General features: G+C 39.1%; 1 protein-coding gene across 1 annotated transcript; it reads right to left on the bottom strand.

Moving 5' to 3' along the window:
- Positions 1-378: 378 nt before the first annotated feature.
- Positions 379-16,845, bottom strand: LOC126388846 (plastin-3-like). Its single transcript, XM_050042164.1, has 16 exons — positions 16,737-16,845; positions 11,202-11,270; positions 9,830-9,981; positions 8,841-8,970; positions 7,974-8,106; positions 7,684-7,765; positions 7,293-7,458; positions 6,898-7,037; positions 5,558-5,653; positions 4,476-4,662; positions 4,286-4,364; positions 4,054-4,174; positions 3,679-3,812; positions 3,010-3,133; positions 2,726-2,850; positions 379-2,052 (listed from the first exon to the last, which is right to left on the bottom strand). Exons 2-16 carry the CDS (start codon positions 11,260-11,262, stop codon positions 1,920-1,922), a joined length of 1,863 nt encoding a protein of 620 aa, XP_049898121.1. The 5' UTR covers positions 11,263-11,270; positions 16,737-16,845; the 3' UTR covers positions 379-1,919.
- Between the last annotated feature and the right edge of the window lie 674 nt (positions 16,846-17,519).

Genomic DNA, 17,519 nt, shown 5'->3' with positions numbered 1-17,519 from the left:
GACTATAGTATATAAAAGGGTTTTTGTCATCTTTTATAAAATAATTTGAGGTCAATTAATTGATTGTATTGATATTTATTAATAGGTTTTTAATGGATTATCTGCAAGTTTTAAGATGATTTTAAAATGCCACGTTTAAAATGTACTAAATAACATAAAATTTTCTCAATAACTGAAAACAAAATTAAGACCCTTGATATGATTTAAATTAAGGGATGGCATTCATGTTATTTTGTCAGTTTTAAAGGGGTTTTTTTTTAACCCTTAAACAGCCCTTAAAGATTATCCATTAAAAACACCTGAATGTGTGCCTTATAAAAGGCACAAGTATATTACATCCATAAATCCACTAATATCTAATATCTGTCCCCTTAACCATAAATCCACTAATATCTAATATCTGTCCCCTTAAAATCCCATTTAAAATACTTGAACTACATGAGTATTAATGAGTAAGTTAATGGACTTCAAAGGTTTTACAGTTTCTAGTGTGACAACATGAACTTATAATCTAGCACAGCTTTGGTCATACTTAAAAAGGCCAAAAGGTATTCAGTAAAGAATATCATATTATGGCTTAAGTACAATAAATGCTTATTCGTTGATTTGGCTGGCACATTGGAAGATACAGCAGAACCTAGATGGTATTTTAAGAAGCAGAGACACATGGGAAACTCTGAGGCAATGCAGCTGAGGAAATATCAAGCATGTCAATGGGTGGGGAAAAAGTAAGAATGCAGAGGTAACACTGCAGTAAAATCTCACTGGAGATTTAAAATCAACTGAAATGCTAAAACGAGAAACATCACCCTGAATTTGTGTTTTCAGCAGGACTGAGAGAAGTTAAGTGGTCACTGCCTCTAAATGTTTCCCATGTATCACAGCAACTAAACCTTTTATTCATTTCTTTTCTCAACAGGCTTACCCCTCATGAGGGTCACAGGCAGGCAGGAGTCTATCCCAGCATGCACTGGGCAGACCCTGGACTGGTCACCAGTCTAGACAAACACATTCACACTCATATTCATATTTAAGGGAAGTATGGGAGACAGAGTGTTTTTAATGCGATGCTGCAAATCACTCAACCACCATAGTGTCCCAAAGCAAAACTGAGATCCAGAAGAGAACCCCAAACCCCAAATATTTACCACATAGCCATTATAGAAGTCTCACCTCACTGTTAACTTGGTCTTGAACCCTAGGAGCATTACTGTTGGTTGTGTCAATATATACAAATGTTCATGTCTGTTTTAAATGCAGAATAGGGCTGGGGATCGCTACTCAATATCTTCAAGGTATCAACCGAAATAACTCAGTACCAAGTAGTATCGAAACTTCTCCAGTCAAACAATACCTGCGTTTGATCCTTTTTGTACCATATTTGTCTGGTTTTGCTCACAGCCAATCACCACAAGTGCTTTTTAATGCAACATGTGATTGGCCCACTATCGTAGCATCTACAACCAATACAGTCTGTGTTGTGGTGAAGCCAAGTGCGGCGTATTTGGCAGTTGGAAGTTCAGCATGCCAAGATGTCACCAAACTGTTAGGAAGTAATCATTTGAATGAGGAGGAGTGGTCGTGGCATTTTCACACAACTGATCGCTTCCATTCACATGATGGGTATTAAAGAAGTAAGAAAAAAGGTATCAAATGAGGTACTCTATTGGTATCAGTATCACTTTAGAGGTACTGGTATTGGTACTGGCATCGCAATTTTTTAAATGAAACCCAGCCCTAATGCAGAATAGATTAATAAAGTGACACTTCTATTTTGGCTAACAAAGAATTGCTCAAAAGAACAGGACAATACAGCTCTGCTCACTCTCCTCATGTCTCCTCCTGTCACACAGGCCAACACAGTCAGTCAAAATGTGTGTGTGTGTGAGGGAGAGTGTACATGTGAATGTGTGTCTCCTCTACGCCCTCTTCATGCCTCTCCCCATCAGACAGGCGAAGATGGTCATCACCATTTTAGGGTTGACCTCTACCAGGTCCTCAGGCAGGGCGTAGACTTTCGCCCCGATCTTCCTCGCCATGGATATGGCATACCTGATGCAGGAAAGGGTCACAGTTAGGATCACTATGGGAGCATAATTTTTTTTATCACCACATTTTTTACCAGCTAAAATTGAGTTACATTTGTGTCAACATCGTGAGTTTGCAATGGGACATATTGAACACAGAAAAAAAGTTTTTGCAAGCACATAAATCATGTTTTGTTAAGATATTGGTGCTATTTTTCACATACAATAGCCCCCATAATAACTTCATCCAGCTACCATTTTCCTAGCGCTAGTTTGCATGTTCTCCCCATGTCAGCGTGGGTTTTCACTGGGTACTCCGGCTTCCTCCCACAGTTCAAAGACATGCAGGTTAAACGGTGACTCTAAATTGCCCGTAGGTGTGAATGTGAGCCTGAATTGTTGTCTGTCTCTATAGCCCCTTTTACACTGCCAGATTTTCCGCAGATTTTAGGCCGTTTTGCCGGCTAGCTGCAAGCGTTTAGAAAAAAATATTAAAAGTTTTATTGTAACGCCGTTGTGAGGTTGTTTTATCCCCCAGCCCTACTATGAATGATAATAATTTCTCTGAAAAACATTTTTCTGTTCTGCAGATGTCCCATTGCGCACTCAAAATGTAGTCACATATATAATGCCATGCTAAAGCCCAGTAACTAGGAGTAAACAAAGTCAGAGACAGAGAAAACCAGGTAGGTGCTCACTTGGCATTGCTCAGTTTGTCTTCGTCTGACAGACTTCCTGTTTGAACCAGCTCAAAGTTCACACTCTCTGGCTGAATGGCATCAATCAGGTCCAGAACTGGCAAACTGGTACCGATCCCTTTGTCCTGAACAGAGGGATACACACACACACATATCACACGTCTACTCAACATACAGGCAACAAAGAATAAGAAAGTCTAGAACTGACCATCAAAATTAATACTTTCTCTTACAACGATGATGATCTCAAAACTAAGCTTCGACATAACTAAAGTAAAACTCACCTTAAAGCTTTTGATAGAGGAACTCTTGCCAGCCTCAGCCAAAGTCTTATTGACCCATGAAACTATCAAATCATCTCCTGCAACTTCACCATCTCCAAGGTTCTCCAGAACATTTAACGTGTACCTGTGTGTAGATAATAAGACCACATGTAAGGATATCAACGGTGAAGTTAAACTATATTCTACACACAGTTTGGAGCTCAGGGTAAAACCAGTGAGTTAAATAGTTAAGGGGATTATTTTAAGGGGCAACATGCTACCAAAACAAACAATAAAACACTGTTAATTGATTGCAATACCTTCCTGTAAATAAGTGGAACCATATAAAATGACTGATAGCCTCCTACTACTGCAATACTTTTGCAAAATCAATACTACATTTCCCATAAACCCCACTGATTCCATCCACAAAAAGGGAAAATTCTTCCCTGGTGTATTTTTGGGTGCGTTTGTGTTTTCCTATGGCTTCACTTAAGTGAATAAACTTGCGAGAAAAACAGCGCCCTCACCCTGTATCAGGCTGTCTAGCAACTCAAACATTCAGAGTCTCAAGGGCAATAGATGCTTGTTGCTCTTCTCAGTGGTGTTTTTGCTTGTTTCTGGTCATTTTCATAACATGTCAGAATTAGCATGTATTTAAGTCAAGTTCCACCATCAAGGTTAAATCACCTCCTCATCAGCTGCCACACCAGTGCCAGAGTTAGAGTTGAATTTCCATTGAAGAGGTCCTCTCCACCAATCCCCACCAGGGAGAAACCAGCTTTGGTTTTACCCAGCTCCACAGCATAATTACAGTTTTCAATCTGTCGTATACACACACAAACACAAAGATATATATTTTACAGTAAATCTAGATGTTCAGAATGAGACAGAGTGATACAGAGTTATACAGGTACGGTATGTGTGTTGTTATTCATGTTGTCTATGTCCCAAGGTATATACCAAAGGAGACAACTACTGTCAGGTCATATTTGTAACTCCAGTTAACTTCAGGTGGTAAACATAATGTAGCAGTTTGGAAAGTAGTATGTACAGTACATGTACCTTTTTTAAATGCCCTCCTCCTGTTGTCTTGAATGGAGGGAGGTTGACTCTGGAATCCCAGTCCACTGGCACCTTAATCCGATCATAAAGCTGGAGAATCACCATGGCATCCTGCAGATCACTGCGTTAACACACATATACACACAGGCATGTCTTTAGACACTGTGCATCAGTGTGGCAATAAACAGTAAAAATGAACACACAGCATGTAATTTCAGACTGAGATACTGACCCATAGATATGGTGAACATGTGGATTGACTCCGAGGGAGTTCATCCAGTTCCTGAAAGTCCTCTCCTCTCTGGTCTCACCTTTGGAAACACCACAAGAGAGGTAAGCCTCACAGACTCAGGACTTCATAGGTTAGCTACTTCCTACATGTATAAATGAGGCTGAAAGAGGGATTATCCATCTAGGCTTACTCTCCAGATTCCAGTCTTGGTCCTCTGGTTTGGTGAGAGCCGGGTGTTTGTTGAAGAGCGTGGCTACAAAGGCCATGTTGAGCTTTGAGTTTCCAGTCACAACATCAAAGGCACTTACAAACTGTCGGCAGCCGAGGCGGTCGGCCTGGTGGAGCATATGCTCTGCTCTCTTCGTAAGATCCTTCTCCTGGTAACACACAAACACAGACACACACAGATTAACATTTTGTTGGAAGAAAACAGGCTCTGTCATGTGGGATACAGAACATCCTGTAAGGGGTCCCATACACTAAATTACATGACGACAGATCGAGATTTTCTGTAGCATCTGTGTAGGGTTTTCTGAACAAGAAATCACTGCATCACTGAGAAATCATCCTTATTTCTATAAAGCACTAGATGTGAGTTCTACTACCAGTGTGAACAATGATAATTACCATTACTGAAGAGACAAAGAAAACTTGAGAAAATCTATCAGCTACCATAATAACTTAAAAGATTACTCTGTAATATTATAGAGAAAATGTTATGCCAGTTGATGTAACACAGTGTATGACTTTTGTCCATTATATGAAAAATATTATAGGGAGAAAGAGGGAAAAGATTTGAAACCCTGCATACAAAAAGAGCTATGAGAAAATGATTCAAAGTCAAAATTAGGTCATGATCCTAATATAGTCCTACAGGAAACAGGGAAAGGCCAACAGGAAGTTGGCTTCCATTCAGCCTCTGATAGCCAAATGAAAAGCATCTACCGACTTAAGACAGGACGGAAAATTGACCAATGCTCAGTTACAATGACATACACTTGTGTGTGTGTGTTTAAAACTTTGATTTTCAGTGTGGTTCTGTAGTTAACATGTTAATCCAGTGAAAAAGATGACAGTCTCATTTCCAGGTCGTCAGATGAAGACGTATTGGGTTGGTGTTCAGACCGAACCACCAACTGAAAGCATCACTGTTTGACGACCTGAGAATGAGACTGAACGGTCAGCTATCTTTCTTCAGAATCACCTACTCCGTCTTTAAGATAAGAAGTTGCATGTTGCATGTTACATAGAATTATTGCTTTATCAACTTACATAAAGACCAGACATGTCAATCTCAACTCGTGGAGCGTCCTCTTTGCTGCCGTCTGGGGCAATCTGCTCAAGCAGGTGGAAGTACGCCTTGGAGTCCTGCACAGAAACAGACACTTAGTGAGAACTACAGAACTATTGCTGTCTGAAACAAGCCTTTTTCACACATGCACTGCAAACTGGAAATTATCTGCACATTAACTGGAGGAGCTGTATGTGAGAACCAAGCAGTAACCTCCAGGTCTGAAAAATTAAGCCAACGTGGAGGTGCCAAAAAACTGCAGTTCATCAAACAGCCACTGGAGGCTGGCTCCGAAAAGAGTCAATACAGCAATTACAGCAGAAATAAACATGTTTACAGCCTGGTACAAAAACAGTTTTGGTCTCTATAGCCAATTTCAACATCTATGACAGCTGGACGGTGGTGAATTTTTATATGACTCACCCATTTATATATTATTATATATTATTAAGGCTTAAAGTTATGTATATTTGAGGACGAGGCCACTTGTGTGATAGGCTGTCTGCAAGGCATCACCACAGTCTGTAAGTCAGATCCAACCCTCGCTCCTTTACAGCTCCAACCTCTCGTCCAATTATGGTCCCCTCTGGCTCCAAAAAAACAAAGATGGCTACAGCTGAAATGCCCAGCTTGAGGCTTAAAAATGGGAGTCACAGTAGCTATGTCCATTATTTTATACAGTCTATGTTGAGAACGCAAATGTCCAAATCAGTTGGACTCGACACTGAATGGACTTTACCCTGCCAGCTCCCCACTACAAAGTCTTTGTAATGTCCAATTAAGCCCATGTGTGAGGAGAGCAGGTAACTGTCTGGAGAATTCACAGCGAGTGAGCGTGTTGAGGACATCTGTATCGTGAGGCTTGCGCCATACCAGAAGAAAACACAACACACACTGAGGGTGAAGAAGAAGGGTAATTTACATGACGACAGCAACAAAAATGTCCAACTGGAGAGATGACGGGATTTGTGAATTTCTGTAGTCAAAGTCAAATCATCACACAACTAAAGGAACAGCTTGAAACTCTGTTAACGACCAAATTACGAACCGCCTGCATTACCACAGTGTAGTCCACGTCACATCCTGTCTCCTGCACGCTCAACCCAGGCACCACCCCTCACCAAAACCAAACAGAGTATGTCCAGTACGTGAGAACGCTTCTGACACAGATAAGAAAAACTCCAGACAATGTCCAGACCTGATTCTCCATTCACATGAGAAAACAGCAACAGCAAGAGCCTGAAACTAAGGGTTAGCAGTGCAATTAACGTTTCAGAGGTCTGCAGAAAGAGTTTTAGGCATCACACTGACATTTCCTTACCTTAATATCTCCAGAAAAGTTTGATATGGACATGCCAACTTTCTTTAAATGGAAATTGGCCCAGCGCAGCAGCAGCTCCTCAGGACTGAGCTTCATCAGCTCTTCCAGACTCTCCCCTTCCTCCAGCAATGCGGCAATAGCTGTACACAGACAGACAAGCTGATTTGTGAGGGTGGAGTGATCAGTGCGGAAAGGTTAACTGATGGCAAACATGTTTCTCTGAGAAATCTTGTCCGCATGTATTGATACGACTGACCAAATTTTTACTTTTATGTTGCTAAGGTTTCTTGCTGACAATCTGTGCTACATAGTCATGGGAAGTTTGTCTGCATGGGAACATTTATTCTATATCTACGGACAAGTCTGACTGTGTGTGTGTGTGTGTTTGTACATACCTTCATTGCGGCTCAGCTCTATATCAGCAAACAGTCCTATCTTGATAATCTGCCAGAGGAGTCCCAGCACCAGATGAGGTTTTCCCTCCTTCAGATCTTGAGCTCCAATGTTGACAACCTGGCAGCCGATGGCCGAAGCTGAGTTCAGAGCCAAGTTCAGATTCTCCTGTTGGTGGAGAAAAAAAGTTGGATGATAGTCGCCAAAGGAAAGGTCAGATTCATGCAATATAATGTACATATGTCTAAACAGTGATGTTGTTTTAGATATGAGGGTGGTATCACCATAAAATACAGTTATGAAAACAAACTCTTTTTTGTTTTTTCTATGATGTATGCAGTTAAGTTAATTAATACTAAACATGACATATACCACTGACTAACTGGCACTAACCTGTGTGGTAAAAGGTGTGAGTTTCTTTTTGTTGATGGTTCTCTCATCAATGGTGTCGGGAACAGAGAGGTTGATGAGTTTACTGTAAAAACACAAGAATAACATATTGCACACTGAACTGATACAAAGCCTGAAAACAGACTGAAAAGTTGGTCAAATCAACAAATCAGGAACAGCGGAGTTGAAGGTAAAGTTAAGTGAAGTAGTGGATAGGTAAGCACAGATGAAGTGAGTGATCAATATACTTGGATTTTATAAACATGCTTTTTATCAGATTTGTGAAGTGTTACCAAAGTATGATGCCGTCTGCCACTGCTTTAAACAGAGCTTCAGTTTCGGGGTTGATGGGCAGGACGTGTTGACAGTCTGGATCCTTCTCCAAAGACAAGTTGATGTAGTTGGCAAAGGCAATGCGCTCCTGCTCTGAAATACAGTTGAATAAAGTGTCATGTCCCTTCTGCTGTCATGGATATCGCCTTGGCTGGATGACATTGATTACAGTGGACAGTGAACCGTTACATATCAAACAGGTATTGCGATGGGTGGATTATGAGATAAGGGGCCCCTGGGAACATGCAGAGGGCCCCAGCACCTTGCCTACATAAGAGCAAGACACACAGACTTATGGTTGTGTAGCCTCTTGTTGTTGTTTTGCATCTCTTGGTATGGATTTTTGTGTTTCTGTCTCTTTGGTTTCACATCGCATCTCTTTGTAGTTGTTTTGTAACACTTTGTGGTTGTTTTGCCGCTTTTGTAGTCATATTGCATCTCTTTGTTGTTGTTTTGTATCTCTTGTTGTCCTTTTGTGTCTCTTTGTAGCTGCTCTGCATCTCTTTATAGTCATGTTGTATGTCTTTGTGGTCATTCTGCCTCTTTGTGTTTTTCTTTATATTTTGCATCTCACGTAGTCGTCATCGTCTCTTTGCAGCTGTTTTACATCTCTTTGTTGTCATTTTGTTTCTCTCTCTGGTCTTTTTGTGCTTATGATTCTTTATGGTTATTCAGAGTCTCTTCCTGGTCAGTATGTGTCTCTTCGAGTGACATTTTGCAGGTGAAGGCCAGAGGTGACCCCTAACACTGTGGGCCCCTGGGTCTGTGCCCAGTAGGCCCATTCAGTAATCCATCCATGGGCATTGTGTTCCTAGAGCTTTACTTACCAGAGATTGAATGCTGAGTTCCTTCACTAGAGATCTCACTGGTGCCCCCGATGGCTAGGATGCCTTCTTTTTTGTTGAGAGCTACCTTGAAACTCTGGGCCATTTTGTCGTTCTTCAAGTCCTTGAAAATCTGATTGTATGAACAAAAACACACGCCGATGCTTAGAGTCGATCAAATTGTGGCTTTATTCATCAAGATATCATTTAATATAGGTAGTCAGTCATTGCCACCAATAAGTATAACAGACAATACCTTAATTTCCATCAATTGGGATAAAGTTTGATTTAATCAGGTAGTTAGTCAATCTGTCGGAAACAAGACAAGATTTTGGTATCTGAGGTGCTCTGGTCTAAGTTTGTAGTCTAAAGCCGGGTTTCTACCAGAATCTTTCAGTGTGCTACCCTTAGAACATACGTAACCCATATGGATATATATCTAAACCCTAGATCTGTTCAGAGTTCCCACCATAGACAGTAGTCTTAAGTGTAGATAGGGTTGTTGTTACTCACTGCTCTGTCCAAACTGAAGTGAACAGAACTGGACTGCTTGGTGGAAACAAGGGTCAATTGTAGTCCAAGTAGTATTGACCAGTCATGTTTAGGGTGAGCAAAAGAGGTGGAACACACTGCTGAAACGCATTGCTGGAACCCACTGGCTACTGTCTGATGACAATTTAGCTTTTTATTAAGTTTATTATCTAATTTCTTGTTAATTCTCAACAACTGTAACTCCATTTTTCATCTGAAGTTGCTAATCAGACTGTAAACAATGACTGGCACACGGAGGAGGAAGTCTTGCTCTGGATACATGTTATCTGAATATACGCTATCTACACCTGAACCCCCCAAATACTGGCTGTTTCTCCCAGAGACTTATTGCCGTCAGATAAAAGCTGAGGGGTTACGAGATTGACATTTAGCTGATAGTTAGTAAACTGTTAGTATAGCTGCAAAACGGTTTAGTTAGTTAGTTAGTTAGTGTTACCTACAGCCGTGAACTCTTCAAGGTTGATGTGGCTGTCGTTATCTCTGTCCAGCTTCTGAAGGATTTCTCTGATCTTATATCCTGGCAAAGCCATGCCCACCTCACGGAAGAGATCACCAAGTTCACTTGCGGTGATGTACCCGTTACTATCCACATCTAGAGAAGTAGGGTGGAGACAAGAGGAAAAATAAAAGAAGTTTAGGTGATATTTTAGTTGGAGGGCATGCTGCTCTTTCTCCAATTGATGCAAGACTATCAAGATTCGGGCAGTAATGTTCAAAACAAGTTTTGCATTTGTTATTCTAAACACCAGGAGTCTGGTAGGACTAGATCCAATGTTTGCCTCTCCGCTTATCTGCTTGATTTACATGTGTTAATAACTGTTTACACTAGAGGAATAATTATTTGCAGTTAAAATCACAATGTCAGTAGTGGTTAAATAGGAAGCTTAAGCCAGGAGACAGCTATCTTAGCATAAAGACTTAAACTGATCTCACCTAAAACTAAATCTCATCTCACTCTTGGAAAGAAAACGTTCCTTTTCCTTTCGAGGAACATTGCAACCAGCTGAAGCTTCTCCCGGTTATAATTCCTTCAGTGTTCATTGTATGGGAGGTTTTTAGGAGCTGGATTATCCACAGAAGTCTCCTCCTCTCCAGAACAAATGGACCAGGTGATTGTAACTGGTACAAATACTGAATAAAGCAGTTTCACGTTACAAATCAGTGATTTCTGTGATGATGTTTGGCATGTCAGAAACTAGATGTTCGACCAGCATCTCCTAATCTGTGCTCACCTTCTGTCTTTGATAACTTAAGATCAAGGAGTTCAGGAGGTTTATACAGAGAGCCGAATCATCCACAGAAGTCTCTTACTCTCCATAATAAACGGACCAGGTGACTAAAACGTGCAAAAACACTGAATAAATCAGTTACAAATTGGTGTTTTTCCGACACTGGTCCGTCACAGAGGGGCTGCTGACTACGGTGGCCGATGTGCCAACGAGCAAACACTAAAATGCAAATGGCCAGTGTTTGGTTTGTCAGTTCTGGCCTACTGTAGAAATATGGTGGCGCAACACAGTGAACTCCTGTGTAGATATAAACATCCCATTCTCAGGTAACTAAAACACAACAGTTATTTTTTTGGGTGGTAATTCTACACTAGAAAACATACTTATTATATTATATTTGATTTCTGTCAATGTATCCCCCTAAAATCCTACACATTGGACTTTTAAGCAATAACTTAAATGTGGGTGTATCAAAGGTTTAATTTCTTTCCCATAAATCCAGACATAAACATCTGTCTGTCAGATGGTGCACACACCATGTATAAAAACATGTGTTGGTCAGCTGCTTTACATTTTTACTTACCCACTTTCTGGAAGCCCTCCATGATCTCCTCCATCTCCTCGGTGCTGACATTTGTTGACATGTTGACTCCTATAAAGTAGTGCAAGAGCTGCATTTAGATAATGTAACACAATTTGAACTCTTTACACACTGTACATATCGTCAGATATTATAAATAAATTATATTTTAGACAATGATACTTTACCATTAAGTTCTAACATTATTTCAGTTTGATTGAGCCAAACAAGTGAAATAGTTGAGATGATTGGTAGCCTGATCACGAGCTAAAAGTGTTGTTAGTTTGTCTCAATAAATCAGTCAGTATTTCACAGTAACTGTCGAATGTTTTCTCTTCAGTTGTGTAGATAAAAGGGACAGTTCAGAGACATCTCTACAGCCGATGTCTCCAACACTCAGCAACTCGGCAACAATCAATAAATTGATAAATAGCACCACAAGTACAGGTAAGAGGAAAAATATGTATTTCTGATTTGGGGGTGAACTGTCCCTTTAATGTCAGTCACCAGAATAAAATGGTTTGATATTATGAGCTCCTGTGAACTGATAGCTGTTTATTAGAATTGGCTGTCCGGCTGGCACTTTACCTATTGTTATAATATTGTTGCCCCTTTGCATGCTAAGGAAGTAAATTTACATGCGTCAAAGATACCCTCTATCACTTCTGCTTAACAGCAGCTACTGCGATAACAAGTGACAATTATGGAATTACTACAAATGCTAAAAGTTAGTGCGACGGCAGCACACCGTAAAGGTTAAGAAATTAGCTAACATTAGCCACCATAAGCTACCAGTCATGCCAGCAAAACCTCTGAGTGTATCAAACTGAGCAAGACAGTGTTTTACTGCTTTTAAAATTAACATTTTCATTTTATAAGAGGAAGACTGTATTATTTCTCCCTTCAAAAGTAAGTAAGTCTCACTTAAATAAGTCAGATCGTCCTGCTTTCCTATTGATGGTTTCTTGGGTAACTGCTTTTAAAGATTTAACAAGCAGCCTAAAATAGAGAAACTGATTGAATGATATTCATAGTTTGGGCATCTCAGGGTACAACAGAAACAGATTTGTTAAATAACATGGCTCGAGGCTCGATTAGCTCAGTCTATGAGATACGATAGCAGGGCGTGTTCGTTATTCCTCTATTTACTGTTATGTGCTGGGGCCAGCCTGGAGCCACACTCTCTAACAGCACAGCTCTGTTAACGCAATGACAAAAATAGATAGAAGCTTGAGCTATTACACAAAGAGCCATTTAGCATTACAGTTACATCAGCCCATAGACCCTTATAACATCTACTAGATTTATGTAGATTGCTTTTGGTGTAATATGACTCTGTGATGGGTGCAAACGGTTTGTATTATAGCTTATGTGGACATTTATTTATATTAACACTAATGTATTTCATAAGTCTCTCTGGGACACAAACAGGTGAGCCACATGAGCTTGTTGTTGTTGGCTAAAAGGTTAGAGGATGAGTTTGTCCAAGTCACAAAAACATCAAACTTTCCCACTTGAAAATGACAATCATAATGATTTTATCTGTTATAACTAAGTATGGATGCACTCATAGCATAGTGGCGTCTCACTGGGACAGTCTGGGGATTTTTTTGCTTTTGTTCTGAGACCTCAGCTGTTGAGACCTTTCAATAACCAGTGGTGTAATGGAGGGTAAACACAGGTATATGAGGTATACCCACGTCTTTTTCGGGCTTTACAGTATACCCAACTATCAGCTGAAAAGCCATTGGAATATATAGGAGATATTCTCCTACTCTGACTCTCCTATACTTGTATGGCAAGCCATTTTAACATTTAATCGCTAAGTTTGACTATCCGGAATTACCATTATAGATATCGTCATTTTGACTAGTAGTAATGTCATTGTGACTAGTATGAATTTTAATTGAAGATATCTATAACGTCACTCTGACTAGTCAAAACTGAGTTACAGATATCTATAACGTAATTCTGACTAGTCAAAACTGAATTACAGATATCTATAACGTCATTCTGACTAGTCAAAACTGAATTACAGATCAGATATCTATGACGTCATTCTGACTAGTCAAAACTGAATTACAGATATCTATAACGTAATTCTGACTAGTCAAAACTACAGTTACAGATATCTGTAATTCAGTTTTGACTAGTAAGATTCAAACTACTTTTGCCATTCATGTGTATGGGGTTTGTCATTATAGATATCTACAATTACATTATGACTATCTATAATTCCAGTTTGAGATATCTGCAACGTCATTTTGACAAGTCATAATTCGAATTCAAGATATCTACAACGTCATTCTGACTATCTGAAACTCAATTCAAGATATCTAGAAAGGACCATGTAGATATCTTCAACTGATGATAATTAAAGATATCTTGAACTTGAATTATGACTAGTCAAAATTAAATTGTAGATATCTCAAACTGGAATTACAGATATCCACAATTCAGTTGCAGATATCCGCAATAACAATTGCAGATATCCGCAACTACATTGGAGATATCTATAATGACAAACCCCATACACATGAATGGCAAAAGTAGTTTGAATCTTACTAGTCAAAACTGAATTACAGATATCTGTAATTAGAGTTTTGACTAGTCAAAATCTAATTACAGATATCTTGAATAAGAGTTTTGACTAGTCAAAATCTAATTACAGATATCTTGAATAAGAGTTTTGACTAGGCAAAATTATGTTGCAGATATCAGTAATGAATATCCAGTCTAGCTATTAAATGTTAAAACAGCTTGCCATAATACTTGCCTACCCATTTCCTCTTCTGTATTCTACCGAGTAGTACACCCACCTCATCAAGTACCAATACACCACTGTCTATTACCCAAATATGAAATAGATGAATGATATGTTTTGGCTACTCAAAGGATGCAACAACATTAAAAGCAATGTGTCTTTTCTGAATTAACATCCTGAGTACTCAAGAAATCCAAAGACTCAATTACTTTCTGCCAAAGAATATTGTGGTTAATTTCATTTCATCAAGATGGTATCTACAAAAGGTTATTGGAGGCATGCAGTATGAGAAAATTATTTTTGTAATTTGGATGAGCTGACCCTTTAATAGGCTAATGAAATGAGGCAGCTGAATATTTCCGTTTTAGCATGCAGATCCCTTCAGAAACAGATGAGTCCTGTTAGAGCTCAGGCTAGAATGATGCTTTCAGTAGCAAAAGCAGAGTTCTGTATTAGCGTGGCAGCTCAATATAGACAATACTGGCCTCGATATACAGTCCCAGTAATAAGAGATAATATTATTAGACGGTACTATATGATTTAGTCTGAGAGAAAGCTCTCTGCTGCAGAGAGCACAGCCCTGCTAGTTGAGACCTTATGGCAACTTGATGTATTACATCCACAGACAATCAATAAGCCTAGGAGCCTAAAGCCATCCAGGCAAATCAAGTATTATAAGCCTCAGATATCAATGGCATCTAACTCCAAACATCACAGAAAAGTGACCAATCCTCTCTTTGCTGTTTGATACAAATCTACCAAAATGCTATTTTTCCCTACTTCGACATCCATTAAACATTTGATCTGATGAGAAATCCAGACTTAACGAGATGAATGATGTCTTTCCTCCCATTTTTCCAACTGTGACTTTGAATACACATTAGCGAGGCATTGGCTAGAAAATCCTCTCCATCATTCCAATTCACCTTTCCACATCGGAATTCACTCACTTTCAATCAGGATTCTTCTCTGAGTTAAAGATCTCACATGTGCCATGATCATGTTACAGCACTGCCATATAAACAAATCGGCTTACTTCCACACAAACATGCAAATATAGTGGTTGCATAGTCTGTCAGACACACACAGAAATGGGCAGGCAATCACAGGGTCACTAATGTCTCCAAAGACAGCTGAAACAAATATAGCGTGTTTGAGCCTCTCCTAAGACAACAGTATAACACTAGTGGTCAGATGACACGTTATCTTTTGCCAATGTTATTTGAATAATGGATGGAGTTGCATTATCCCAAATGCAAAACAGGCCTGTATTCACAACACAGACTGTATCCTCCTTATGACAATAGATACTGAAGACCTTAAAACCATAGTTACTTATTTACCAAGCTGGACTGTGTGGCTGCATTTTGTGATCATTTTGAGTGCATTTCCAGTACATAGGGAATGCAATAAATTTAAGCTATGTTTATAATCTTTAAAGAAACAATTATGTTTTTGCAAATATAATCCTTACAGCTTTTCAGTGTGAAATAACCCTGTTCATGCCAAATTGTTGGATTACAGAAAATTACATCGTTACTGCCACAAGATGTCCCTGTTACACAGAAGAACAGACGCTGCCTTTAAGGTTTGCCCTTGCTGTGTTTTCAGAGTATGTTTCTTAAAATAGAGGTAGATTAGAGGTGTGTTTATGCAATTATTAATCAGAAAATCACAGAAATGTGTTATTAAAAACATTTCATGATCAAAAATAGCATGTTTGTGGAACAGGCCATCGGTATCTGAGTCAATGTGCTGGTAAAATGACAGCTGATAAAGTTAAGAAATTAAGTCTTGTGAAAGGAGGAGTCTCGATCAAACATATTTACAGCATCAAACTACTGATTAAAACAACAACAACAACAACATAAATCAGATCACAGATGTAATGACAATGTTATAAATCCTGGCTGATCTAACATTGACTCAATGTCACTGCATTGTCTGGATGATGTCTGTCCTCCAGATTCAGATTCTGAGGATTTATTCATTCAGTCGCACCAGCAGTGATGCACATGACTGAGGCACACACACACACACACACACACACACACACACACACACACACACACACACACACACACAAACGAAACATGAATCTATGTTTTAGAGTGACAATGAAGGTCTGCCAGTCACACTCCAGTGTTATTCATTTAAAACATTCACAGAGAAAAATTCATCCTTAAGCTATATGTATATGTATTTGAAAAAAAAAAGAATTATAAAATCTGTTATTAAAACTTGTAGTAGCCTATTTTATATCAGACACTGCGAGCAATAACTGCAAGAAAAGCATATATGCAATAAGAAGAAATAATAGAAATTCCTTTAGCTAGCTATATAGGCTTCATAATTGGTCAGCTAGCATAATTCTCATTTTAAATAAGACAAAATAGTAGGCCTTTACATAATAGCCGCTGTAATGTATAAAATTTTAATGAAAAAATAAATTAAACAAGCACAAACGCATGCACGTCATTAACATTAAATAACATTAGCTAGACATGTTATGGGGGATACAATTAAATGTCTAAATATGCTAGCTTTAAGCTACATAACTCACATACACGGCGCATTTTTAGCTACTGGTATCATATTTTTTTATTATTGACATATCTCGAGGCTCGCTGTGACATGTTTGAAAGTTATTAGCTGTGTGAACAGCAGCAGCTGTGCCGCAGTGAGATATAAATCCTGTCTATTGCTCCTCGGTCAGGAGGACACGGCTGCTCCTGAGTCACGAGAAAACGCCCTACCACGCTCCCTCCTCTTACCTGAAGTCCGCTGGTGCTACTCAGTACAATCACCCGGGGAAATGAAGCCCTGTCTCGGCCTCTCGCTGCACCTCTGCCCCGTTTTCTTCGGCTGACACCGCCCGGTTGTGAGAACCGCTCCGCCCCTCCGTGCCACTCCTTCCCTGAAACCAACCCTCCTCCGCCTTCTTGCCATCAGCAGTCTGAGCACTTAGCACAGGAAGCATAGACATCTGTAGTGGAGACTGGTATTTGATAGCTTTTCCCACAACACTTATTCTAATAAAATGTGGGTGACATAATTATAAAGTTGCTTTACCTTATAGCCAATTATTATCCTAATGATAACCAATTTTAATGTGAAAACACTCAGGCACTAGCTTAATTAGCCAAAAGGTTGTGGTGTAGCCCGCAATAGTGTTAGTAGTTAAAATGTGCATCGTTCCTCGAGTAACAAACTTAAGACAGTATCATAAGCTTATTATTAATAGCATTTTAAGCTAAGTGTATGACATTGTTTCACCAAATATGTTTCCAATTCTTTTAATGGCATTTTGTACTGATAAAAAAAATAACTCCCACTTGCAGGCGTGAATATTTCTTTACCCAAAGTGTAATAAAAAAAAAGAAAAAAGAAAAAAGATTTTTGGGAAGGTCATCCATTATTGAGAACTATGACAAATCATGTCCTACTACAAAAAAAATAAATAAATAATCCATTTTGGGGCTAAAATATTACCTTTAAAGAATTTATTTATACAAAATGAATATGATTTATAAAATATTTTGATCTGCTTTCATTTT

The sequence above is a fragment of the Epinephelus moara genome, chromosome 4 (assembly GCF_006386435.1).
Source record: "Epinephelus moara isolate mb chromosome 4, YSFRI_EMoa_1.0, whole genome shotgun sequence".
Classification (NCBI taxonomy): domain Eukaryota; kingdom Metazoa; phylum Chordata; class Actinopteri; order Perciformes; family Serranidae; genus Epinephelus; species Epinephelus moara.
This window is presented reverse-complemented; position numbering and strand designations above follow the sequence as displayed.